The following is a 26,737-nucleotide window of genomic DNA, read 5'->3' as shown; positions in this document are numbered from 1 at the left end:
TAAGCATATTTTGAATTGGTATAAATATTATGTTTCTCTTGTTTAGTAATTCTAATACTTAATTAAGAGCACATAACTCACAAATCTGTTCTGACAATAGTTTTGGCAGACTCCTAGTCTCCACCAAGTCCATTCTGTCCCTATCTATTATAGCATTTCCATTAATTATCTTTCCTCCTATGACTCTGGAGGAGCCATAAAACATTTTAATAAAAAAGCAGCTTTTTTTTCCTTTTACAAACCCCCTTAATTCAGTTATATGTATTTTCCGATTACTTTGTACAGAGGATTTAGCATATTACAGAATCTATAATAATAAAAAATTAGCATTTACCTAGCAATTGATTTCACATCAAACTTGTAATTTTATTGGGTTTATCACTTTTCCAGCCAATTCACTGTCAGATATTGCAAACGTGGTAGTCTAATGCAATTTTCAGATTACCCTAACCATATTTAAACACTTACTTAAACCTATAGCTCTCTATACATTTCTTCTCTTATTCTCTTTCCCAGTCTCTCAAAGCTTATATTACTCAGACTATACAACTTACATATTCCCTTAATATATCATTTCACTATTCTTTTCTAGTAACTCTTTTTGATTTTAACACATGCTATATTGATCTAGATTCTCATAGTTTATACAGCTATATAAATCATATACATGATTTCCACTTTTCACAATACATTTTCCATTCAAAGGTTTTAATATTTAGCACTTCTTAATTTTAACTGGTATACCTTTTGGGAAGTCAAACAGACACTCAGAAATCCCACAGCCCAATTGGAATATCCCCTGCCTCTCTCCTCAGATAGAATAAACCACATAACTTCTCTCAGAAGGAGGCAGATCCAAAATTTTTCCTGAGGGTTCTTCTTTTCTTAGATCCCCACTTGTTCTATTAATCTCTGTAATAACTAACATTACCAGAATCTATAGTAATAAACTCCTGAAGCTATAATGTTACATTATCATTCTGGTAAAAGATGGACTATTTAATTTCCCTTCATTTCTTTGTAACCAAATTATATGCTTTAGAATGAACCTGATTCTCTTCTTTTTCTGGAATTTACTTCCTTCAAACTTTCTCAGATTAAAAAAGCATTTCTTTCTATGATTTTTTAATTTAACATATTTGGCAATCCACACTGTCTCCTTTTTTATTAAACTTAAACTTCAGATAATGTCCCTTTTAACACTTATTTTACCAGGTTTTATTAAAACAATAAGCAGGCTAGCTGGGGTGGGGCTGAGGAGGGAGGGAGAAACAGCATCTGGCAGCACAGACCAGAAGAGTCTAGAGTTTACAGTTAATTCCTATGCCATGGAAAGAAAGAAAAAAAAACTCCCAATCTTCAGGAGCTGTTCCAATTCTCCTCTAAGTAATGCAGGTAAGGAAATTGTAATGGATCCCCCTAAATCAAGCAAAGCTCCTCCATTTGCTCCCCCCCCCCACTGACTGTTCAGGAGGTACTGAGGGAGGGGTTTGTGGGTCCTCAACTGAGGTGGATACTGGCAGAGAAATGTAAGGAGGGGATGGCAACAGCAAAGGTTCCCACTGCTTCGACTTCTCCTCCTGCTCTTTACTTTTGTCCTTTTGGCATCCCAAATCACTGGAGGAGCCAAACTTTGGCCAGAAGTTGTTTCCTACCAGATGGGTCCCAGCCATTAGGCAACAATATTTAATCATTCTCTTTTTATCCTTTCCTTGGTACTTTGGGATTTGCTCCCAAATTTCAAGGCTAGTCCCTAAAGGACTATCAACTGGTACCCAGGGAGTGATGGCTCCTTGCCACTTGGTCTTAAACTTGCTCTCCCCATTCTTTTTAGATTCTTGCCCCCTAACTTGAATCTGACCCATGCTGATGTTCCCTCTGCCTTGTCTTAGCAGTCATGACAGAATACCTGTCCTCTCTCTACCCCACAGAGTCTTAGCTGTTTGGGACTTAAAGGGAAAGTGAGGTCCAGGAGCTCACAGGTCTTGCTGGGCTAGGTTTGTGTACACAAACTTACGTGACCCCAAATGGCCTCTTGGTTCAGCTTCTGCATGGGAAGGCTGGGCGGGGGGCTTGTCTTCTTCCTCTCTGTTGAGAGTGATGCTTCTGCAGGGCTTGTCCTTTGCTCAAAAAAAAAATTAAGTCTCTCTTTCAGGTTCTTTTCCACTCCTCAAGAGATCTTCCTGGGCATTAAATCAAAAGCTGCTGGAATTATCAGCATGGCACCTGCTTGTATGTGCATCCAGGAGAGTCTTAAGGAGGAATGATTTACCAGCCAAGGCACCAAACTGTGAGATTAAAATCTACTTAAAAAAATATTGAGAGACTCCTCTGAGCAAAAAAAAAAAAAAAAGTTTATTTTGGCTTTTCTGGAGAAAAGGGCATGTTCCAAGTCCCACAAAGGTAGTGAAGATCAAGGAGTTGCCCTGAATTGACAGTCAAGCAAGATTATATGGCCTAACATAATCCCCTCCTCCTCTCTATTGTCCCTCTCTGTCTACTTGTGAAAATCTACCCAGCAACAAAGAATGAAAGGTTATAAAATATTACCTCACCAGAGTGAGAACATCAAAAAGACTTTTAATGACCTTTTATGTCTATCTAAATGAAATAATGTCTGAGTATGCAGGGTCTTCTACTATCCTAGTCAGTAAAAATAATCTTATCAAACAGGAGGTTTATGAGCTTCTTTGGAATACAAGGTTTTTCTCATGGGGAAAAGTCTACTATCCTTCTAGTAGTCAGTAAAAGTCTTATCAAAATTAGGAGAGTAAGTCACCTGTTTGGAATACAAGGGGCTTTCTTCTAGAAACAGTTTAAGAATAATAGTTTGTTCTTTCTTTAATATTTCTTAATCCTGAGAGGACTTCACTAGCAATATTAACCCTGAAGTGGTTTTATTGGGAATATTCCACTTAGTAGCTATATATAGGAGATTGTTAAATCAAGTCAATAAACATTTTTTTAAACTCCTTTATGTGACTGGCACTGTCAGGCAAAAGATAGACTGTATTCTCAAGGAGAAAAATTTTGGTTTGGAAATTAAGAGCTCATTTTGGAGAGAAGACTTTTAGTTGAATGCTGAAGTCAGATGCTGAATTGCTAAGGGCTGGGAAACAAGTGAAAGGAAAGGGGAGTAAAAGGAGCAAATGTAGGAGTTTAAGTTGAAAGAGGGAGGAATGGGCAAGTGATGTGACAAAGAATTCTCTAAAGAGGAATAGCAAACTATTAACAACCAAATGAAAGAATCTTACCAATCACTAATGTTAAAGGAAAAATACAAATTAAAAAAAAAACCGGTAGGAAATCAAAAAAGATGAGAAAATAGTGCCAGTTCGTATTGTTAGAAATTTGTAGATAGATTCATTAATGCATTGTTAATGGAACTGTGACTTAGTATCCCATTAGGGAAAGCTATTGCAAGTAAATGAATGTTCTTAACTTTGATCCAAAGCTGCTGCCACTAGTATCTGATAGGGGGTCTTTGCAAAAAGAGAAGGTCCAAATAAACTTAAATTTTCATAGCAGCAGTTTTTGTGATAGCAAAGAATTGAAAATAAAGTAGATGCCCATCATTTAGGGAGTGACTAGATAAATTACGGTACTTGAATATAGTAGAATATTATTATGCTTTAAGAAAGCATGAATATAATGAATAGAGAGACAAATGAAAAAGAATTTATGAACTGCTGTGAAGTGAGCAGAGCCAGGGAAATAATATGGATAATTACAACAACAATGGAAATGGAAAGAACCATCACCACTAAACAGTGAAAAATAAATGTACAAAACAATAAAGAAATTTGGCCGAAGCAATTTCCTTCCTTTGCAGAAGTGGGGTTGGGAGTCTCTTTATGAGTATAGAGTATAGTAGGTCAGATTTTTTTTCATGATATTGATAGATTTTATGGAATTTTTTTTCCTAAATTTTTTTTTTGTTATTAGAGATGGCTCTATGGAAAACGGGAAGTAGAAGACTACAGGGAGAAATCTAGGAAATGTAAAAACAAAATAACTCAATAGTGATGTATTTTGTAAAAAATAAAAGAAAATAGAAAATTTTGATTAAATAAAATTAAGAAACTTACATCAATAATATCAGTGTGGCTAGGAAAAGAAAAAATTGAGTAGAAAAAATCATTGCATCTAACAGTTCTGAAAAAGTTGAACATTAAAGTTTTATATATAACTATAATAATAAAGAGACATAGCATCAAATATTTATATTATATATATAATATATATCAATCCTATCTATATATAAAGAGAGAATATAGCATGGATTGCTAACAAAGTAATACTTATATGGTAGAATGTGTATACTTGACAAAAAAATAAAAATAATTAAATTTATTGATTCATTTATCCTCATTTTACTTTAATCACTTGCTTCACTTGATTATGCATTGAGTTTCCTAAGGCATTTGAGTTTCTGACAAAGATGTTGATTCATCATGAAACCATAAATCACATTGGATAAATAGTATACCTTTAATGAACAGTCTATTTTTTTTCCCAAGTATGGCCTTGCATGTAGTCAGCAGGTTTTTAATGGGTTTAAATCATGCGAGTTTCCAGACCACTGAAGAATATTTATCTCTTGGATAAATTTCTTAACCATTCATGACATATGACAGGTTACAAAGATATTCCATCTCCATTTAAGAAATTCTATTATTCTGCTTTAAATTTATTAGTCTATCAATATTTTTTCAGTTCATTTTGATAAAGTTTTATTAGTAAAGATTCTCCTTTCCTAGTCTTCCTTATTTCAGTCTTTTTTTCTTTTAATTTTAAATTTAATTCTAATTAATTGTTTAAAAACAAACTCACAAGACTTCCCTAATGACCAAAGGCAGGAAAGTGAAACTTTATAAATAGAAATCATGATAATGTCATCCATTGTGTGAGCCTTAAAAGATTGAAGAGTGCCTAGTCCCAACTTCCATTTAGAAATTATTGTAGAAATAATTTTAGACTTTGTTTTATATTTACCTTTATGCTTGTTAAGTTGAGCAATAAGATAAAAATTTCAAAAATTCTGACAAAATCTTTTGTCAGACAAGACAATTGAAGAATTTGTCCATCATCCTTTGGATTGTCTCTGTTTGTCTTGAGGAGGACCATAGTGTAATGGAGAGTTTGGGTTCCTCTGTTCCCAGCTAACTGCAAATGAGTGTACTTCAGTCTTTGCATCAACTTACTCATAAGTTAATTTTTTTCCTTTTCTTAAATCACAGTAATGGTTATTCAAACTGTTTCTAGTAATAATTTATTAGTTCTTGATGTTTTTTTAACTGTGTTCTGCACTGTAATGTTCATAATTCTGTTTCATTCTAGTCTGAGTATTCTCCTCCTATCAATAACTGTTGGAATAATTCTAACAGTCAATGAAATATACTATTTAACAGTTAGAACTTTTGACACACTTCCTTGGAGTGATATCCATTCTTTAGGACTGTATATTTTAAAATGCAACAAAAGAAAGTAATAAAATATTGGCTTGGTATGAATTATATTCATAAATTAGAGAAAACAGGCCCAGCTATTTTTAACTGGTCAAAGTTAGGTGTGCTGAATCACCTATTGATGTTAGTAGAAGTACATAAAATGAGATTATATCAAAATTATTACTTGTCACAGGTAATTCACATTACTTTATATGACCATTATTGATGTGGTCAAAAATATGAAGTTTTCAAAAGAAGAATTATAAACATTCTTATGAAAGACTGCTTCAATTTTGTATAATGTAATTTACACACATTCCTATGGTTATGAATAAAACTTTAGTATGTGTACATATATATGTATATATATATATATATATATATATATATGTATATTCACATATTTGTGAAAAGTAATTGAATACAGTTTGAAGGGAGAAAGCCCTCAGCATAAAGCACAAGTAATTGTAATAAGAATATGTTCATTCTATCTATATTTTTAGTGGAAAAATCAGTTTAATTTTGTGTGTTTCATTGTTGTTTTGACAGTTGTCACTATCATGCTTATTTAGGCTACTGGAAGTTATGAACATTAGATTCATTATTGCCATGAAATTCAAATATACATTTTTCAGTATATTAATATGTTTAGTGGATAAATTAAATGGATTCACAAATAATATGAATATCTTATTTGTAATTGCCCTTCCAGTATAAGAAATTTTTGTTAAATACATCTGCAAATAGTACTTTGATTCTTATTGATAGAATTGAAACTATTCTTTCCACTAGTGATTTTACTTTTCCTTTTCTATTCACAGAAGTGTGCTTTCTTGCTGAAATTATTCTTTTGTACTTGCTCCTCAGAGATAGACATACACCTCTTTTTTATAGCAGTGAATAAAATATTTGTAAAACAAAACCAAAACAAAAAAAAATTCATGTACTTTTGGAATGAAAAGTAAGAAGACTTTGCTTTGGACCTGCTTTGTCAATGTCTTTCCCTACTACTTCAGCTTCTCTATCTGTTAAGTTATGATGGTACTTGAGAAATGTTTAGTATTTGTGGTGTTATGTTAGACACAGCAGGTTATTGACTTTGTCTTTCACACAGATATTTGATTTAGTAAAATTAAATAATACCACATTCATGTAGGAAATATTTGACATTTTATTGAGGATATTACTGCACTTTTACATTAAAAGATATTTATATATTGCTAGTGGAAAGCACTATTTCCCACCTCATGAATTCCATTGCTTCTGATTTGTCCATTTGGTTGTTTCTAATAAGCGATGAAATGCCTACTATCTTTAACCGTTATGAGTCATACTTATACAAGAATTATAATTTTTTGACTGATTTCATAGTCAACATATCAATTTGACCATAATATTTTATCACTAACTTTTTGAATATGCATTTTCTATAGATTTTAATCTTTATGTGTAGTTTATTTAAATGTGAGATGAATGAATTAAAATAGTAAGCTATTATATAGTTTTAATTCTCTTCTTGTTTTAGTATAAATGCAACACTTTTTGAATTTTAAAACTTCAAATTGCCTGTTAGTGTTTCTATTAAGTCTTTTTAGAATACATTGCAGGAAGAAGTCAGGGTTTTGGGGGAAAGATGGGGAAAATAACAAGCCAAAATAATTATTGTTTTCAATAACTGCTAAGCTTAAATTTTATTGACTTTGTTGTTTTCTGTTTGGTTTATGCAAAATATATTGCCTTTTTACTATGTACTGTCCTTTGATGATATCTTTTAAAACTTAAGTCCTCAAACACATGTTTCATTTTATCTTCTTGTCACTTTCACTTTTTTACTGTCTGATTTGTCCTTCATTTGCTTGGCTTTCCAATACTGTGCTTCGTGCTTTTGAAGGCTTCAGAAACTTGAGGAAAGAAATCAAGAAGAACAAAGGTTGGAATATTTCCTAGGTTTTAAAAATTAAAATGTTATTTCAGTATTTAGTTGCAATTCACACAAACAAAATCTAATATTTGAATGATTTAGATCAGATTATCAGGAGTGACAATAAACTTAATGATTTGAAAAAGATTGTCCTGAACGAAGCAGCTCATTAGACATAATGGGTTACATAGTTTTAATTTAAAGAATACTGGAAACAATCCAACAATAAACTGCCTTATTATATTTCTTAAAATAAAAAAATATTCAGTATCTTTAAGAACCTAGTGAGCAACCTGAAAATTGATAAAGTAGATGAGAAATTTATCTTTTATGGTAGGACATGATAAGCCATCAATTGCCTTTATTTCTCTGGCACAGTGCTACCATGGAAAAGGTGTACCCCTTGATTCAGGGAGCTTTGATTCAAGTTCCATTTCAAATCTGAATGATAAGGGCAGCTGTTTTGAACTTCAATGTCCTAAACTGTAAAATGAAAGTTATTAGATTAGATGGTCTCTGAGGTCTCTTCCAGATCTATGATCCTATGATTCACTTTCCATCTAAGCTTAGTAAGGAAAATTGCCAATAAATTAATTTTTAGAAAAGTGAAAAACTGAAGTTTAGATGGGAGGAACTTCTAAACAGTGATTTTTAAAATTGAATTTTATTTTATGATCTGCTTTCATTTCATGCTAAAATCATACTTCCGATACATTTGCTGTTTAAGGAAGTAATGTTAAGATGTTAATTGTGTTTTGCCTAAACTAATACTGTATTTTAATTAATAAGATTTATAAACTATCAGGTTAATGACTTTTTAGTATAGTAACACTTCATTAAGTTGCTTAATCTATATTTTAAAATGTAAGGATTATATTAAAACATATTTAAAACTTCCAGTTAATTTTCTATTACAAATTGACTCATTAACATTTAGTATTTTACATCTCATGGACTAAAATTTGGAAAGCAAATTCTTAAAAGTGACATATAAAGGTAAATTGATTTATTAGTTCAGATTGTTTATTTTTCTGTTCCAAAATTTGGCAAGTTTGATTTGGAATTTTAATGATATTTGGCAACGATTTCTATTTGACTTTAGTTTAAATGAACATGAGTTCATTCTTCATCAGAGGGACGAATGCAGACCCATGTTTACCTTTAGGAGATGGAGCAGTCCATAAAATTCATGAAAGGCATTATGATATAATGATTTTAGAGTAGGAAAAACTAAATTTTTAAGTACCACATTTGACACAAATTTACAGTGTGGCCCAGGGAAAGAAACTAATTTCTCAGTGCTCAAGACAATCTCTAAGATTATTAGTTGCAGAATTCTTGCTGCATTACTTTGATACACACACACACACACACACACACATATATATATGTATATATATCATATATAGATTTAGAATATAATACTGCAACCAATTTAAGAAAATCAGCTGCAAGGAAAAATTTTGAATTACTGCAGGAACTAAGAATTAAATTTTCTTGAGAAAAGAGTAAAACTGGACTGACTGTTGTAAAAAGAGTGAGGTAAAAGATGTGGTGACTGGACAGTTGGATAAAAGCTTGAAGTTTGGCAATTAAAATGTATGAAGTATGTTAGAGTTGTGGGAAAAAGGAGTTGGGTTGGATTAGTGAGGACTAGAGGGAAATATATTCAAGGAGATAGATACTTTAAGAACATCAGATTTCTTATTTTCCCCACTGCTATCTGTTTTATCTCTTTGTTTCAAGTCTCAAGTATATAGTTGTTACCAATGACATATTGAGGTAATGACATTTCGCTTGGTATTTAAGTGAGTGAGTTTAACTTCCTTTTCAGATTTTTCAAAAAGGAATCTATAATGGTAAAAGATCAGGAGTTCCTATACATAAATAAGAGAAGAGAAGCATTCAGTATATTACACACATAATTTTTTATTTTACAAAATAGATTCCAAGTGGCATCTATTTTGCTTCAGACCAAATCTTTATATTATCGTTAGTTGATAACAGTAATTAAATCAGCTCAGTTTGTTTTTTGCCTTCTTTTTGTCAGAACATAATTTTCTTGGTATCCCTATCATTTCTTTCTTAATAGAACCTTACTTTCTTCTATGCCAGTTTTTACATGTTCCTATATGACCTAGTTCCTTTATTTGCAGCTAACTTTTAGGTTCCTGATTCTACTCATCATCATCCTGACCCTGAAATTTATGAGATATGTTAATCCTTATTTAAATAAGATGAATGGGTACCTGAGCATGCACACATACACAAATTCACTTTGTTTTGAATACAGAATTTCTATAATCAACCTTGTTTTTATGCATATAATAAATTGCATAATTTACATGAGTTACTGGTTCATTTATGAAAAAAACATAAAAATGGAACATCTTCATCATACATCAAATTTGTTTTTGTAGTGTTTTACAAAAGCTATAATATCACCAGGAATTCTTTGAAGGTAGACAACTATTTAAAGAGTGAGAAATGTGAGAAATCCAGGAACAAGTGAAGGTTCATTGAATTTCACTCATTATTTTCCCAAATGTCTCATATGTGTATATACACATATGAGACACACACATATATATATATATGTATACTGATTGCTTCCTTTAATATCAGAGTATGTATTATTTAAATAAGTTTCCAATTTATTTTTATATGCTACTTTTAACTGTAATATTGCTTTCTAGATGGCATTACTGCTACAATGTATTCCTTTCTTGTTTTCTTTGCCTTCAAATTTAAATTAAAAGCTTTAGTTCACACTTTATTTTCTACTTATTTTTTATTTACTTATCTTTGATAAAAATAACAGCCTAATAATTTTTAATTTATCAAACACTTCAGGATTTTATATCTTATCAAACTTGTATTTTAAGCATTCTAAACATTAAAAATAAATCTGTGTATTTGAGGGAAAACTTTAGAAAGCATTAGAATATCTAAAAAAATTCTACAAAACCCTGGGAAGCTATTCACTTATTACAGTGGAATTTTTATATTAGAAGCTTCATTATTAGTGTCTTCTTAGATTGTTCTTAGATTTAATTCTTAGGAATTTAGAATGTCATAGCTTCTAAATACATTGTTACATCTAGTCTCATTATAATTTTCAAGAACTTGATTTCCTCATATCTAAAATGAAGGAATTAGACTCTTGCTATAAGGTCAAAATATTGGTTCTTTGAAATAATCATTTTGTTTAAATGGTTTATCCTGATAAATTCTATAATATGTACATGTCAATTACTTTTTTCACATCCTCAGGTTATGTCTCCATTTATCTGGAGGAGTCATTGTTTATTGCATTATCTGGAGTTTGAAGGAGCCTCTGATCACTTTGAAGGAGTCTCTGATCATCTAAAAGCTTTATTCAGTAAAGATCAGCACTGGATTAGTCCAGGAATAAGCAATTATCTAAGATGACTGACTATATTTAAATTGGTGATGGTCCTTAATGACTGAAGAGGAAAGCATTCAATTGGGTGATAAATTTTATAGGAAGTTACCTGGATTTTCATATCCATCCAAAGCCCAATCTGGATTTTCAAAATAGTGATGCAAAAGATAGCTACTGCAGTCATAGTACAAGGAGAAATAATAGTCAAGTGCTGTAGAGATGGCTAAAGAAAAAAAGTTCAACATTGTTGCTCTGAGAAAACTGACCCCTTGTGTAAATTAGGTCAATGTGGGCAAACTCATCAAAACACAATTGAGTTTGGTTTTAATAGTCTGCTTAGTCTTAAGCTATCAATGGAGACACAGATTGTATCATGTTTTTAGTTATGATAATTTACTTATATAATTTAATTTTGCTTTTAAAAATGCATCCTTGGAGGAAAAAGAGAAAAAAATCTTTTAGATTAGCAAATTATAGCTATGACAATTCTTAACTGTGCCATCTTATGCTTCAGGACAAAATCTCATCCTCTGTTTTTGGAATGAATTAGTAAATAACCACAGGACTGAGTGAATGGTGTTTTCCATCTTCCTGGAAGCATAAGACATTGAAACGTTTTACCTAAACATCTGATCTGATTTACGAGATTATGTTCACATAAATAGTTGTAGAGTATTATTTTGAAACTAGATGGAGGAGGGAAATTATTAACATCTTTATTTTAATACTATATCTCTATGTTTATCTTAGTATTGTTAAAGAGGAAAATACAGACACTGAACAGGAGAGAAAAGAAGAAAAAGGCATTTCAGAGAGAGAAAATAATGAAATAGAAGTGAGTATGAAAAAATGAATATTTTAATTTTAATCCCTGGGTTTTATTTCTTGTAATTCCTGATACCATTTTTAGCATTTTAAAAACCATAGTCTAAAGTGGCACACTGATATAAATTATTGCTTTGATTTAAGATTTATTAAGGAAATTTTTCCTCCTGTTATTGAAATATCTTGGATTTGATCTTTATGGAAGTACGCTGACCAGTTCTGTGAAGTACTAGAATGGTTTTGGATAAACTTTTGTTTCGGGGGAAAGGTGATCTTATATACCATTATTGTTTAAAATATTTCAACTTTTTTGAGATTTTAGAAAAATGCAATTTTTTTCTTTACCTTTTTCATAAATGTAATATTTTTTCATTTAACAGTACCTTTTTATAAGGAAACCAAAATTTTTCCAGTAATAGTTTGACATAACATTTTACCACATAGGAAGAAAACCATGAAGTAAGTGAACATGAGGAAGATGAAGAAGATGAAGAAGAGGAAGAAGACAACATTGAAGCTGGTGAAAGCTCTGATGAATCTGATTCTGAGTCAGATGAAAAAGGTACCTGTCCTCCCTACCCTTAATACCTTATGTATTTGCGAAACTTGTTGAAACTTGTGTTTTCTCATTTCCACAAAAGCAACTTTTTTGATCACTGACTCATATTTTCATTTTTCTGTAAGAAAGAGATTCTTCTGATATTGAATTGATTTTCTTTCATACTCCAAATAGGCAGTGTTTCATAAACACTTTATGTTATCTTTTGGGTGCATTCTCAGTATTTTTGTTCTTTTCTTTTATAAATAGCCAATTATCAGGAAGACTTAGCACATATAACTTGTGAAATTGCAATAAAACAAAAACTGATTGATGAACTAGAAAATAGCCAGAGAAGACTACAGACACTGAAAAAGCAATATGAAGAAAAGTTAATGATGTTACAACATAAAATTCGGGACACTCAACTTGAAAGAGACCAGGTGTTACAAAACCTAGGTAAGAATTATACTTTAAGTAAATATTCACAGCTCATTGTCAAATTTATCTTGCATTTATTGCTTTTAATGGAAGAAAGAAAATAACAATGAGAAATGTTGAAAATATTAATTAATCTTTTTATACTGAATTTCTTTTTTCAGGCTTGTAATTTTTAAAGACCCTATAATTACTTTCAGACTATTTATTGCTATTTAATTAATTTTCCTTTAATATTTTGTTTCCTATTTGCATATTTTTTGTCCAGAATTTTAAAAAAATTACAGGTACATCACTGTGGGTAATGGAATGGGGAATTAAGAGGGAACAAGTATTTTTTAGATATATGTTATATGTCAGCCTTGTGTTAAGAACTTTACAGATATTATCTCTTTTGATCCTCACAATCCAAGGAGGTAAGTGCTATTTCTATCCTCATTTTAAAATTGAGAAAACTGAAGCAAATGATTAAGTTAAATGACTAGCCCAGGATCACATAGCTAGCAAGTGTTTGAAGTCAGATTTGAATTCAATTTTTTTCAACCCCAGCTCTATCTAGCTCCCTCCAAGAAGAGAAACAACCTTTTCTTTTAGAATATTGTCTATTAGAAAATATTCTCTGTTGGGTAAAATCACTTTAAATCTTGATTTGTGAATTAATGAAGTCAAAACTCATAACTCATAGAGATAAATTAGCTTGAGAGAGAGAAAACCACAGAGGCAGAGAGATAGAAAGGGAGGAGCATGAATTAAGCACTTATGTGCCGGGCATTCTTGTGCCATTGAGAATATGAAGACAAGTAAGCAAGAACCTTATATTCTTCTGAGGAAAAACAGTGCATATGGGTGGCTGAAAGGGGCGGTCTAAGTGTAGGGATTTGCTACATAGAATGTCAGGAAGTTACCTGAAATTCTGCTTCTTGACAAAATTAGGCAAAAGCTCATCTATTAGAGCTGGGGCAAAGATGAAGATGGTCCCTACAAAATATAATGAGGAGTTTCTAGGCTCACATTGAGAAAATTCAAATATCTTTGGACTATTTAGGCTCTGTGGAATCTTGCTCAGAAGAAAAAGCAAAAAAAGTTAGATCTGAGTATGAGAAAAAGCTTCAGACTATGAACAAAGAGCTACAGCGACTCCAAACAGCTCAAAAAGAACATGCACGTTTGCTGAAAAATCAATCTCAGTATGAAAAACAATTGAAGAAATTACAGCAGGATGTGATGGAAATGAAAAAAACAAAGGTATTGATTTTTATTTCAGAGAGATTTTTTTGGTAATACCTATCACTTGGATTTGGAAGACAGTAGTCTTGCAAATGTCACTTGTTTCTGTAAATGAAGAAATAGTTGCCTCTAGACTGTATTCATCTTTAGTGTTATAGAGCTGCTGAAATTCAATTGAAATTTTTATTTTGTCTCTTATGTATTTTTTCCTCTAAATTTTTAAATACCTGAATATCTCAGTTAACTTGTTCTGTGGATAGACTACTTAGCTTTTAAGAAGACAGAACAGTACATTTCCTAAAAATATCAATCATGAACAGCTATAGAAACATTAACATTAATATATTTGTGTGTGTAACTATTAATTAAGAAATTCAAGTTTGGAATCTTAGTACATGAACTTTAGAAATATAGAATATATAAGATTTTGCACAAAAATACACATGCCCTCCTCCAACAGAAAGCAATTGGTCATTTAAAATTCATAGCAAAATTGCAAATGTTGTCCTTTGAAGATAATTATATACAGAACATTACATACAGTACAGTTCATTACAATTACATATAATAATCTTTCTTGTGATTCTTATATATTTACTTCTAATTTATATAGGTGCGCCTAATGAAACAAATGAAAGAAGAACAAGAAAAAGCCAGAATGACAGAATCTAGAAGAAACAGAGAGATTGCACAACTTAAAAAGGATCAGCGTAAACGAGATGTGTGTCTAAAATTTCACCTTTCCCACAAATATTCTATTTATTATAGATATTGAATTAATTTACTAAATTGTTAGAGGGAAATTCTTTGCATAAATTTGACTGTGAAGAGAAAGAATTAAAGTTAACCATATTATTCCAGGATGTGAGAGAAACTGAGTTATCTCTAGGTAATAAATAGTACAGCCTTAGAAACCATAGGCTCAAAGAATCGTTGATCCAGACTTTGACAAGTCCTTAGGAACCTAGTCAACACCATTATTTTACAGATGAAGAAACTGAGGCCCAGGGAGAGTAAGTGTCTTGCCCAAAGTTACACAAAAAGTAAGTTATTAGATATTCTAAACAGAACTTTCTAATGCTTCAAGAAAATTACTTGTCAGAGAAAGATTTCTCACTGGACGTTTTTCTCTCTCTTCATTCACCTCAACTTTAGCAAACTTATAGAAGTTTCAGAGAGGCATATTTTGGCTTAGGGCAAACCCCCCCCCCCCCAATAGTTTTCTAAAGATAAATGAACTGCCTCTATAGCTTGTTAGCACTCTAGGAGGTTTTCAAATGACAGGGCTGCTTGATCATTTGTCAGTAGGGAATTTCTGTTCAGCTAAATATATTGGACTACATATGTGATTCTGTGAACCCTCCCTGAAGAATGCATCATTATGAAGATAATTTCAGAGAATAAAAATGTACTTATGGGCAGACAGAGAGAGAGAGGTTTGGGAAAGAAGTCTTTTTTTTTTAAGCCAATGGTTTGTATATTTACATTTTATATGTTTTGTCATCTTTTTTTTCTTCATCTAGATCTTCTTTTTAGATATATTCTGGAGAAGAAATTCCTTCTACAAATGTAGTTATTAGTTGTTTTATAATATAGAGTCTTAGAGTATTGGTAGAAGTAATGAGAATTTAAGTGATTTGACCAAGGTCATACTGTCATTATAATAGCTGAAGAGGAACGTGAACTTAGATTTTCTGATTCTGAGGTTTCAACTGCTGTGCCACACTTCCTGTGATGAAGGGACAGAGTGATAGAGGAGAGCCTATCAAAATTAGGTTGATTTGGAAGTGGTTTAATCAAAAAATAGTTGGGAATAGTGCAATGTTAACTTGGTAGGAAGTCTCTAGTGCCTTAGCATCTGTTCAGATCCTATTTGATATTATTTAATATTTTTATTAATGATTTTGGTCAAGTCAAAGATGGCACATTTACCTGATTTGCCAATGACACAGAATTAGGAGGGACAATTAGCGCATTAGGTGACAGAATCAGGACTCCAAAAAATCCTGACTTTTTTTTTATATTTTCTGAGCCAAATTTCATATCACTAATATAAAATGACCCAGGCATGCCAAAATAGCATCTTCAGTGAGAACTCTAATAATGTATTAAATAAATTCTACAGTTAATATTTACTATTTGGAAACAAGCTAAAACAAGAAATTCAAAAACATTATAAACAAAGAATAGAAAATAGCAAAAATCATTGGAAATAAACTTTTTATAAGCAAGTAAGGGTAAGTTTTCTAAAAACTGAATTTGAGTCTGATGATTTCTTTATCTTTTTCTGTTCCCCAGAAGTTTCAGCTTAATAGTACTGACTCATAATAGTAACAATACAGTTAATTGGAAAGTTAAATAAATAAAGATTTAGTGGACATTTTAAAATGCACAGTAAATTTTAAAAGAACATTTAAAGATCATCTAATTTAGTCCCTTCTTGGAAGAAGAGAAGTAAAATGACTTGTCAAGGCACATATAGAATTTTTGACAATGCCTTGATTAGATCAGAGATCAAGTCTGCTAGTCCAAAACTTTTTACCCTATTCTTTTATACCTCTTATGTATAGCATAACAAACACTCAAGTGTACTGTAACCATATTTTAAAAATTATTTGGAATACTTGAAAATAGACTGGCAAAACATCCTAAATAATAAATTCAGGAATGACATAGTCTATCTCTTTTAGAATTCTAGCCAAGTTAATATTTCCAAAAAATACCTACTGAACACTGATAAAAAATAAGAGATGATTCTTGAATTGATCATTTATTTTGGAGGAACCTGTTACTGAAAATAGTCATAGTTTATATTTTGAATTTAAGTAAACTTTTTCTGTTGATCTTTACAACATTACTTAGGTGAGTATTCTATCCCTATTACCAGATGATGAAACTAAAATTGAGATTTTCAGACCTGCTTTTAGTCATGCAGGTAGTTTATGAAGAAAAAGTAATTCATACTCAGTTCTCTTTTGAATTCAGTTTCATCAGACTTTTCACTGTACCTTTTCATTATTAGAAGTATTTATTTTGATTGATTTCTTTGACGTCTTCCTTGTAATTTTGATAATTGTATTACTATTTATATGTTCTCATTCATATCCCAGAATAGCAAAGTACTGCCACCTGCAGCCACTTGATACAATTAGAGATTATTATGTTTTTAGAGAGCATGCTTTATTCATTTGATATGCTGATTTGCAATGAAACATTTTAGCAGCAACTTGACTCATGGGGTATCTGAGAATTTATTAATTATTTAGGTAGGGATGAAGAGCAGATCCAGTCCTGTGGTTTTATTAGTATAAGGAAGTCTTAGATAGGAACCTTTCTTTCCCAATGCCAATTAGTAACTCTTCTTCCTCTATAATTTTACTTGGGTCACTGAGAGATCAAATGACTTGCCTAGGGACATACAACCATTTTATATATATATATATATATATATATATATATATATATATATATATATATATATGTTGGTGGTATAGCTTTATAATTATTATCTTCATGACTTCAGGGTCTGCTTTCTATCTACTATGTTACACCATCTCTAATAAAAATTGGTGGAAATAAAAAATAGAATATCATTCTTAAGGAAATAAGAAAAGGTGCATGGAAAAAATAATGATAGATTATATTTGCTCTGATTTTATGACCAAAAAACATTTGATAAACATCATCTCATTTGATCCTCATGACTGAAAAGAAGATAATTTAATGTTATTATTTAGTTTTATAGATTAGAAAAATGAATCTCATGTAGATTAAGTAATTTGCATATTTCCTAATATTCTCAATGGTGTTGAGCTACTTGAATCCAAATCTTCTGCTCATTGTTCTATACCAGTGGTATCAAACACAAATAGAAATGGGATCACTACAGTTTACATAAAGATCTTTACAGACTATTTATTAACTTTTAAAAAATGTAATGTCTGTTTTGTTATATTTTTAATTTTTTTAAAAATATTTCCCAATTATATATTAATTTGATTTGCGCAGCACTTAGGAGCTTTAGGAGCTGCAAAGTTACCTGGGCATTGCTTGTTTTGACAGCTCTTCTGTACTATATCATATTTTCTTTAAATAGGTAGAGGATAGAACAGAGTAAGAATTAATACCCTTTTACTAGTCTGACTTCTTTAATATTATTTATAGCATCAACTCAGACTTCTGGAAGCTCAAAAGAGAAACCAAGAAGTTGTTCTTCGTCGTAAAACAGAAGAGGTATAGTTATAAGATTTTTTGGAAACTTTATAATAAATTTTATACTATCTCAGGTCAAGTTAATGAGTTCCATCTATTCTCTTTTAGGTTACAGCTCTTCGTCGTCAAGTACGACCCATGTCAGATAAAGTAGCTGGAAAGGTTGCAAGGAAACTGAGCTCACCTGATGTCCCTGTTCAGGATTCAGGATCTAGCATAACCTCTGTAGATTCAGATTCAGCTAGGGCAGTAATACAACAGAGAATGAAAATACCAGTTGCAAGAGTTCAAGCATTACCAATTATTCCAGTGAATGGTACCAGGTAAAAATAATTCTCTTTTGTCCCTAAAACAGTTATTTTCAGATATTGTCCTGATATGTTATACTTAAGCACATCTTTCTAACCTTATGCGTTAGTATTCTTCTCACATGGTTTAGTCTAACAGACCAACCTTCTTGCTTTTCCTCATATATCACACCTCATTTCCCCTCTCCTGTCTCCATACCTTTTCAGAGACTCTCTTCTGTAGCTGGAATTCACTACCTTCTCATCTCTATACTTAAGAATTCCAAATTCTTTTTAAAGCTCAGTTCAAGTGTCACATTCTGTCCTTTCCTGCCTTCTGCCCCACCTTGAAATACTTTGGAAATTTAAAATTCTGGATGTGCATGTTGTCTGTTCAGATAGAATGCTAACTTCTTGAGGGTGAGGACAGCTTTATCTTTGTCTTTGTCTTCTCACTGCCTCTCATAATTACTTCTTGTTGATTGATTAAATGAAAAACCTTGTGTTGTATAACAGTATTCTATAAAATTATGCTTTGAAATTTTTTTATACAAATATTGACAGAAAAAAATACCAAAGAAAGGGAATGACTAGTCGAGTATTCACATCAAAGACAGCCCGAATGAAATGGCAATTACTAGAGCGCCGGGTCACAGACATTATTATGCAAAGGATGACAATTTCAAATATGGAGGCTGATATGAATAGACTCCTGAAGGTATGGCTTATAACAGTTCAATTTTGATCTTATTTTCAAATTACTCTATGATCAAATACAAAAGTATTTTTCAAATTTTTTCTTAACTGATGATTTTTTTGAATATTTCATTTATATCCATTTTTGTGGCAATAGCAACGTGAAGAACTCACAAAAAGAAGAGAAAAACTTTCAAAAAGAAAAGAAAAGTTCATCAAGGATAATGGAGATAGTGATAGAAATGTCCTTAACATCAGTGAAGAGGTGGAGTCACTAAATGCAAATATAGATTACATCAATGATAGTATTTCTGATTGTCAAGCCAATATCATGCAGATGGAAGAAGCAAAGGTCAGTAATTTAAAAAAAAAAACTTGATGACTTGGAACAGTGAAACATTTTTAAAATTAACAAACATAATTTAAAATTATTTTTATTAATGAAAAATATTTTATTTATTTTTCCAACTACATGCAAAAATAGTTTTCAGCCATCCTTTTTTGTAAGGTTTTGAGTTTCATATTTTTCTCCTTTCCTCCTTTCCCTCCTCCTTCCCCCTGATAGAAAGTAGTTTAATATAGGTATTCATGTATAATAACTATGTTAAATATATATCCATATTAATCATCTTGTGAAACAGGAATCAAACCAAAAAGGGAAAAAAAGAAAACATGAGAGGACAAAATCATAATACATAACACAAATTTTAAAAATTGAAAACAATTAACTTTGAGCTGCATTCAGACTCCTAAGTACCTTCTCTGAATGTGGATAGTATTTTCTATCACTTGTCCTTTAGAATTGTCTTTGATTATTGTACTGCTGAGAGCAAGTCCATCATAATTGATCACCACACAGTGTTGCTGTTAGTGTGGACTATGTTCTGCTAACTTCATTCAACATCAGTTCATGCAAGCCTTTCCAGGTTTTTCTGTAGTCCCATCCCTCATGATTACTTAATTTTTTTTTAATTTTGTTTTTCCAATTATATGCAAAAGTAGTTTCTAACATTCATCCATTTGCAAATTTATGAATTCCATATTCTTCTACCATCCTCCATTCCCACTCCCTCCCCATGACAGTGAACAATCTGGTAAAAGTTGGATGTGAACAATGGTGCTTAGTATATTTCCATATTAGTCTTGTTGTGAAAGAGGAATTAGAATTAATGGGGGGGGGAAATCATGAGAAAGATGGAAAAAATCTGATTCTGATTCATATTTACAGTTATGATTATTAACTCTGTATTTTCCTTCATACTATCTTCCCTCCTTTATACTTTTCACTTTCCTGTCCCCTTATCTCCTCTCACCAATGTTTTCCTTCTGATTGCTGTCTGTATTAGCTCTTTTTTGTACCAACCCTTTCCCCTTTTACTTTAACTTTAATTTTTTCTTTACTTTTACTTTCACCCTCCATTTTATCAGTTCCTTACCCTCCTTTCTTTTCCCTTCATGCTCCCCCCCCATTCCCCCATTTCCCTGTAGGGTAGAATAAATTTTTAAACCCAATTGGGAATGTATGTTATTTCCTCTTTGCACAAAATCTGTTGAGAGTAAGATTTATTCAGTGCTCATACCCTTCCTTCTCTCCCTCTTCTTTAATTGATCTGAGTGTTATTCTCTAATGCCTTACATTCTCCTAGTATAATTCTTCTTTTCATGACTCAATTGTTTTAAACCTGTCTTGTACCCATAAACTAATCAAGATATGTTCCTTTTATTTGTCCTGATGTAAGTACAGTTCTCAAAGGTTGATTGATTGATTGAATGATTGATGAGCAACATTGCCTTAGAGTCACTTCATACCCATAGCCCCTGCCAAAGCACACTCCGTTCAACTGTTGCATTAGAAATACAATTCCCAAGAGCCATATACATCATCAAAACAATCAATTTATTCTACAGCCTCTTTGCCAAGTATTATTTATAGAAATATAATTGTCATGAGCTCAAGTATCAGGTAAGCAAAATCACTCAAGAGCTAAAGGTTTGATCACATCACAGTCAATTCATACCCAAACCCTTTGTCTAAATATGTTCCTTTCAATTGTCCTAAGACAAATACTGTTTTGGTCTTTTTATCAGGTGAGTTTGAAACTCCTCTATTTCCTCAAAGGGTCATCTTATCCTGTGAAAGAATATGCTGAATTTTTCAGGGTAGTTAATTCTTGGTTTTAATCCAAGTTTGTTTGCCCATTGGAATATTATATTCCAGTCATTTAGTGTTGAAGCTGATAAATCCTGAGTAATCTTAACTGTGGATTCCTAGTATTTAAATTGCTTCTTTTTGACTGCTTGAAGTATTTTCTCTTTTAGCTGAAATTTCTAAAATTTGGCTATAATATTCCTTGGAGTTTTTATTTTGGAGTCTCTTCCTGGGAGTTATTGATGGATTTTTTGTCATTTTTCTTTTCTGATATATTAGTCAATCTACTCTGTATAGGCAAGAGATGGTAGCTGAGACTTGTTTTAAGCATTTCTCTAATCAATCATGATTAAGAAGCTACAGATAGCTTTATTTTCTTCCTATGAAAACTGCCTCTTAATACTGTTTGACCATTTATCAATTGAGAATAACTTATATTCTTATAAATTTGACCCAGTTCTCTATATATTTGAGAAATTAGTCATTTCTCAGAGATAATTGCTGTAAAATTTCCCTTTACCCCATTGCACCCTGCCCCCCAGTTTTCTTTTTTCCTTTTAATTTGGTTCCATTTATTTTGTTGTGTGAAAACATTTGAATTTTATACAGTAAGAATTATTCATTTACTTTTTTGTAATACTCTGAATTTCTGTTTTGGTCCTAAATTCTTCCCTTATCCATAGATCTGACAAGTATACTACTCCTTTCCTCTCCAAATTTCTGAATAAAATCTCCCTTCATGTATAAATCATGTACCTGTAGAGTGTGAAGTGTTGTTCTATTCTAGTTTCTGCCAAACTGTTTTCTAATTTTCCCAGTAGCTTTTGTCAAACAGTGAGTTTTTGTCCCAAAAGCTTGGATTTGGGAATTTATTGAACACTAAATAATTATGGTCATTTATTACAGCATATGTATGCCTTTTCTCTTATACTGATGATTACTGTTTTATCATGCAATTTGAAATCTGGTGGGACTAAGTATTCTACTTTCACATTTTTTCATTGATTTCCTTGATATTCTTGACCTTTTGTTCTTCCAGATGAATTTCATTAATTATTTATAGATTTATAAAATAATTTTGACATTGAATAAGTGGATTAATTTATTATATTGGCTTGTTTTGCTTAATTAATGTTTAATTAACGTTTTCCCAGTTATTTAGATATGGTTTTATTTCGATGAGAAGTGTTGTGTAATTGTGTTTATATTATTCCCAGGTTTGTGTTGGCAGGTAGACTTCTGAGTATGGTACACTACTGAGTATTTTATAGTATCTATAGTTATTTTAAATGGCATTTCTCATGCTGTCTCTTACTGCTGGACTTTGTTGAGCTTATATAGGAAGATTGATGATTTATGTGGGTCTATTTTATATCATGTAACTTTGCTAAAAGGTGTTAATTATTTCTTCTAGCTTTTTTAGTTCACTTTCCATTATGCCATCTATAAAGAGTGATAGTTTTGTTTCCTCATTGCCTATATTGAATGATAGTGGTAGTAAAATAAGGTATCATTTGTCTTACCCTTTAGACTTCTAGCTTATCTCTGGTATGCCTTTAGATAGATATTGCTTATCATTTTAAGATAATTGGATAGACCTTTTATTTCTATGAGCTCTAGTTTTTCTCAGTAAGAATGGGTGTGGTATTTTGTCAAAGATTTTTTCTGCATCTATTGAAATGATTATATAATTCTGTTCATTTTATTATTGATATGATTATTTAAACTGATTATTTAATTTTCATTCTGTCTTTCCATTGACCTTTTATTGATTATAATTTTTATTGTATCATGATCAGGAAAAGATGCATTTAATGGAAATGGAATGCTTTTCAGGATTTAGTTTTGAGAGTTTTATGCCCTAATACAGTTAGTTTTTTGGTAGGTGCTATGTACTTTTGATAACATGTATATTCTTTGTATTCCCATTCAATTTTCTTCAGAGGTCTATCACATCTAATTTTTTAAAAATTCTATTCAACTTATTGACTTCTTTCTTATTTATTATTTGCTTAGATGTATTTTATTTTGAGAGGGGGAAGTTTAGGTCCCTTCAAGAATAGTTTTACTATCTATTTCATTCTGTAACTCTTAATTAGATCTCCTTTTGCTTTTACTTGGTGTGCAATCATGATCACTTCTGACATTTTGTACTTAAGCTGAATCATGATAGATTTTGCTTCAGCCCTTTACCTTACTCTGTATGTCACTTTGTTTCAAACAAGTTTCTTGCAAATTATATATTGTTGTATTCTCTTTTTTGATCCAAACTACTATCTGTTTTATGAATGAGTTAATCCCAATTACATTCACAGTTATGATTATTAACTGATTATTTCCCTCTATACTATTTTTTCCTTCTTTAGTCATCATTCTCTTTCTCTTACTTTTCTCTCACAAGACCACTATCTCCTCCAAACTATCCTCCCTTCTATCAGTACCCCTCTCCAACTATTCCTCTTATTGCCATTCTTTTTTACTTCCCTATAGGTTAGGATAAAATTCTACATCCAACTGAGCTAATTCTGATGAAAGTAAGGTTTAAACATTACCCCTCCCCCTTCACTGTAGCTGTTTTGCACCTCTTTTGGTTAGATAATTTACCCTTTTCAGTCTCTCCCCTACCTTTTATCCTTCTGTAATCTTCTTTATCATCTTTAATTTTTTATATGTCATAATCAATTCACATCCACAACCTCTTTCAATTTAAACTCCTTCCAGTTATATTAATAGTGATAAAGTTCAGTGGTTACAGGATGGAACCATGATGGCAGCATAAAGCTAGCAGGCTCCTGGAGCTTTTCTTTACATAATGTTAAATGAAACCTGTATAAAGACATTAAAGCTATAGATCCCACCAAAAGAATAAAAAAGATATTGATATAAGTTTTCAACTGTATTTTGGAGGATCTTCAGTGAGGGTCAGTCTCTTTGGGAGAAAAGGGGAAGTAAAGCCTAGCTAGGTAGAAAAGGGGGGAAAGCTAGCAGAAGGCATCTAGCCAGAGTGCAACCCAAATCCCAACAACAGCAACCCAGGTCCCAGCAACTAGATTAGCAAGCCATCAGGGAGGGTTCCTATCCCCAGACAAAGGGGATGGGAACAAAGCACAGCATGGGCAGAAACTGGGCATAAAGGAGTAAATACCGGCTGCATAGGCAACATCTTGGCAAGCAATCAGCTAGTGAATAAGATCCCAGCCCCCAGCACAAAAAGCTTGGGATGATATTCCCTATACCTTAGGAGAAGAACTCAAAAATCAAAATGAACCAAAACACAAGAAGAGTGCTAACCACAGAAAGCTATTATTTAGATATAGATGATAAAAATGCCATCTTTGAAGAAGAAAACAGTGGCAAATTATCTACATGGGAAGTCTCAGAAGAGTTGAAGAATTGGAGAAGAGTTGAAGAATTGGACTTAAATCCAAAACCTCATAGAAGAACTTAAAAAAGATTTTAAAAACTAAAGAAGAGAGGAAGAGGATAAATGAAAAATAGAAATGAAAGCCATGCATAGAAATTATGAAAAATTGACCAAAGAAATCATCTCCTTTAAAATAAAAATAACCAACTGAAAAAAGAATATAACTGATCTAAAAGTCAAATTGCCCCTTGGAAAGGGAATGCAGCTCAGAAAGAAGTAAAATAAACCAAATGCAAAGGGAAAACAACCCAATCAAAAGTAAAATTAACAAATTGGAAAAAGAAAGCACAAAAGCTCATTGAAGAAAACAAAACCCTAAAAATTAGAATTGGACAAATAGAAACTAATGAATCTAGGAAACACTAAGATTCCATCAAACAAAATCAAATGACTGAAAAAAATTGAAGAAAATGTAAATTACCTTTTAGGAAAAACCAAGAAAACAGGTCCAGGAGAGATAATTTATGATTTATTGGTCTGCCAGAAAGCCTAGGTAAAAAAAACAAAAACAAAACAAAACCCTGGAAAATCTCATTCAGGAAATTATTATGGGAATCTGTCCTCATATACTAGATCAAGAAGACCAAATAGTCCTTGAAAGAATATATATATATAAGAACATCTTCAGAAAGAGACCCCCAGGATAAAAATTCCAAGGACTATCATAGCCAAATTTCAGAATTCTCAAATAAAGGAGAAAATTCTATAAGCAGCCAAAAAGAAGCAATTTAAATTCAAAAATAAGAATTATGTAAAACTTATCAGCTTCAGAATTAAGATCAAAGGACCTGGAATTTGATATTTTGGAGAGCAAAAGACCTTGGATTACAAACTAGAATGATTAAACTCAGATGCACCAAGTGGTATAACATCCAGATTCTTAGAGGAGAAGCTGAACAAGGAGACAAAGGCAGAAAAACTGTAGCAATGGAGACCTCAACTTCCTTCTCTCAGAATGAGATAAATCTAACCTCAAAATAAACAAGAAGAAGTTCAGAAAGTAAATAAAAAATTAGAAAACTTTGATGTGATAGACCCCAGGAGAAAATTGAATTGGGATACAAAAGAATATTTTCTATCCCTGTAGTACATGACACCCATGCCAAAACTGACCATGCACCAGAGCATAAAAATCTTACAATTAAATGCAGAAAGACAGAAATAATAAATGCATGCTTTTCTCAAATCATGATGCAATAAAAATTACATGTAATAAAGGACCATGTGAAGTTTAACCAAAAATTAATTGGAAACTAAATAACTTAATTTTAAAGAAAGAATGGATAAACAACAAGTCATAGAAATAATCAACTATTTCATCATACCAATATTTATGGGATGCAGCCAACGCAGCTTTTAGGGGAAATCTCATATCTACAAATGCTTACATGAATGAAATAGAGAAAGAGGAGATCAATAAATTGAATATGCCACTAAAAAAACTAGATAAAGAACAAATTAAAGATCCTCAATTAAATACCAAATTAGAAATTCTGAAAATCAAAATTAATTAATTGAAAGTAAGAAAACCATTGATCTAATAAATAAAATTATGAGTTGTTTTTATTTTAAAAAGCCAAAAGAATAGATAAACTTTTGGTCAATCTAATTAATAAAAATGTAGAATGTCAAATTACCAATATTAAAAATGAAAAGGCTAAGCTCATCACCAATAAGGAGGAAATTAAAGAGATAATTTAAATCTAGATTATGCCAGTAAATTTGACAACCTGAGTGAAATGGATGAATCTTTATAAAAAGTCAAACTACCCAGATTGATTGAAATAGTAGTGACCTATAAAAGACTTTCATTAATTTCACAAAATAAAGCTTTATGAATTTTGCCAATTTTTAGTCCAAAAGTTACTTAAAACATTCGAAATTTTATATGACTTCTTTCTGACATGACAGATAATTTCTGATAAAACTTTTTTATTGGTTCTAACTTCTTTTGCTTTTGACTCATAAAAGAATGTTAGAAATTAGCATTAATTAGCATATAAAAGCTTACCTATATATCTGTTTAAGCTTCCTAATTCATGCGAAGTTCAAAATTAATCTTGTATAAAAGTTGAAGCAAATTTGTGCAGAAAACTGATTTCTAAATACTTGAGTGATTTTTCATTTTTTAACAACTCAGTACCAGACATGACAAATTATCAAG

General features: G+C 31.4%; 1 protein-coding gene across 11 annotated transcripts in view; it reads left to right on the top strand.

The window, feature by feature from the left end:
- The window catches only part of KIF21A (kinesin family member 21A), a 150,425-nt gene that overhangs the window by 83,082 nt on the left and 40,606 nt on the right, over window positions 1–26,737 (top strand). For 6 of the 11 annotated variants that reach the window (XM_074194846.1, XM_074194851.1, XM_074194844.1 and 3 more), the window contains exons 12-20: window positions 11,528–11,612; window positions 12,047–12,164; window positions 12,411–12,599; window positions 13,624–13,823; window positions 14,419–14,526; window positions 17,970–18,038; window positions 18,126–18,340; window positions 18,869–19,022; window positions 19,158–19,352. In XM_074194846.1, coding sequence (XP_074050947.1) covers window positions 11,528–11,612; window positions 12,047–12,164; window positions 12,411–12,599; window positions 13,624–13,823; window positions 14,419–14,526; window positions 17,970–18,038; window positions 18,126–18,340; window positions 18,869–19,022; window positions 19,158–19,352 — 1,333 coding nt within the window. Of the gene's footprint in view, window positions 1–7,341; window positions 7,381–11,527; window positions 11,613–12,046; window positions 12,165–12,410; window positions 12,600–13,623; window positions 13,824–14,418; window positions 14,527–17,969; window positions 18,039–18,125; window positions 18,341–18,868; window positions 19,023–19,157; window positions 19,353–26,737 lie in introns of all 11 variants that reach the window. The other 5 variants (XM_074194842.1, XM_074194843.1, XM_074194845.1 and 2 more) reach the window with 1 other exon arrangement.

The sequence above is a fragment of the Macrotis lagotis genome, chromosome 7 (assembly GCF_037893015.1).
Source record: "Macrotis lagotis isolate mMagLag1 chromosome 7, bilby.v1.9.chrom.fasta, whole genome shotgun sequence".
NCBI classification, from domain to species: Eukaryota; Metazoa; Chordata; class Mammalia; order Peramelemorphia; family Peramelidae; genus Macrotis; species Macrotis lagotis.
The sequence above is the reverse complement of the archived record's forward strand: the minus strand, read 5'-3'. Positions and strand labels throughout refer to the sequence as shown.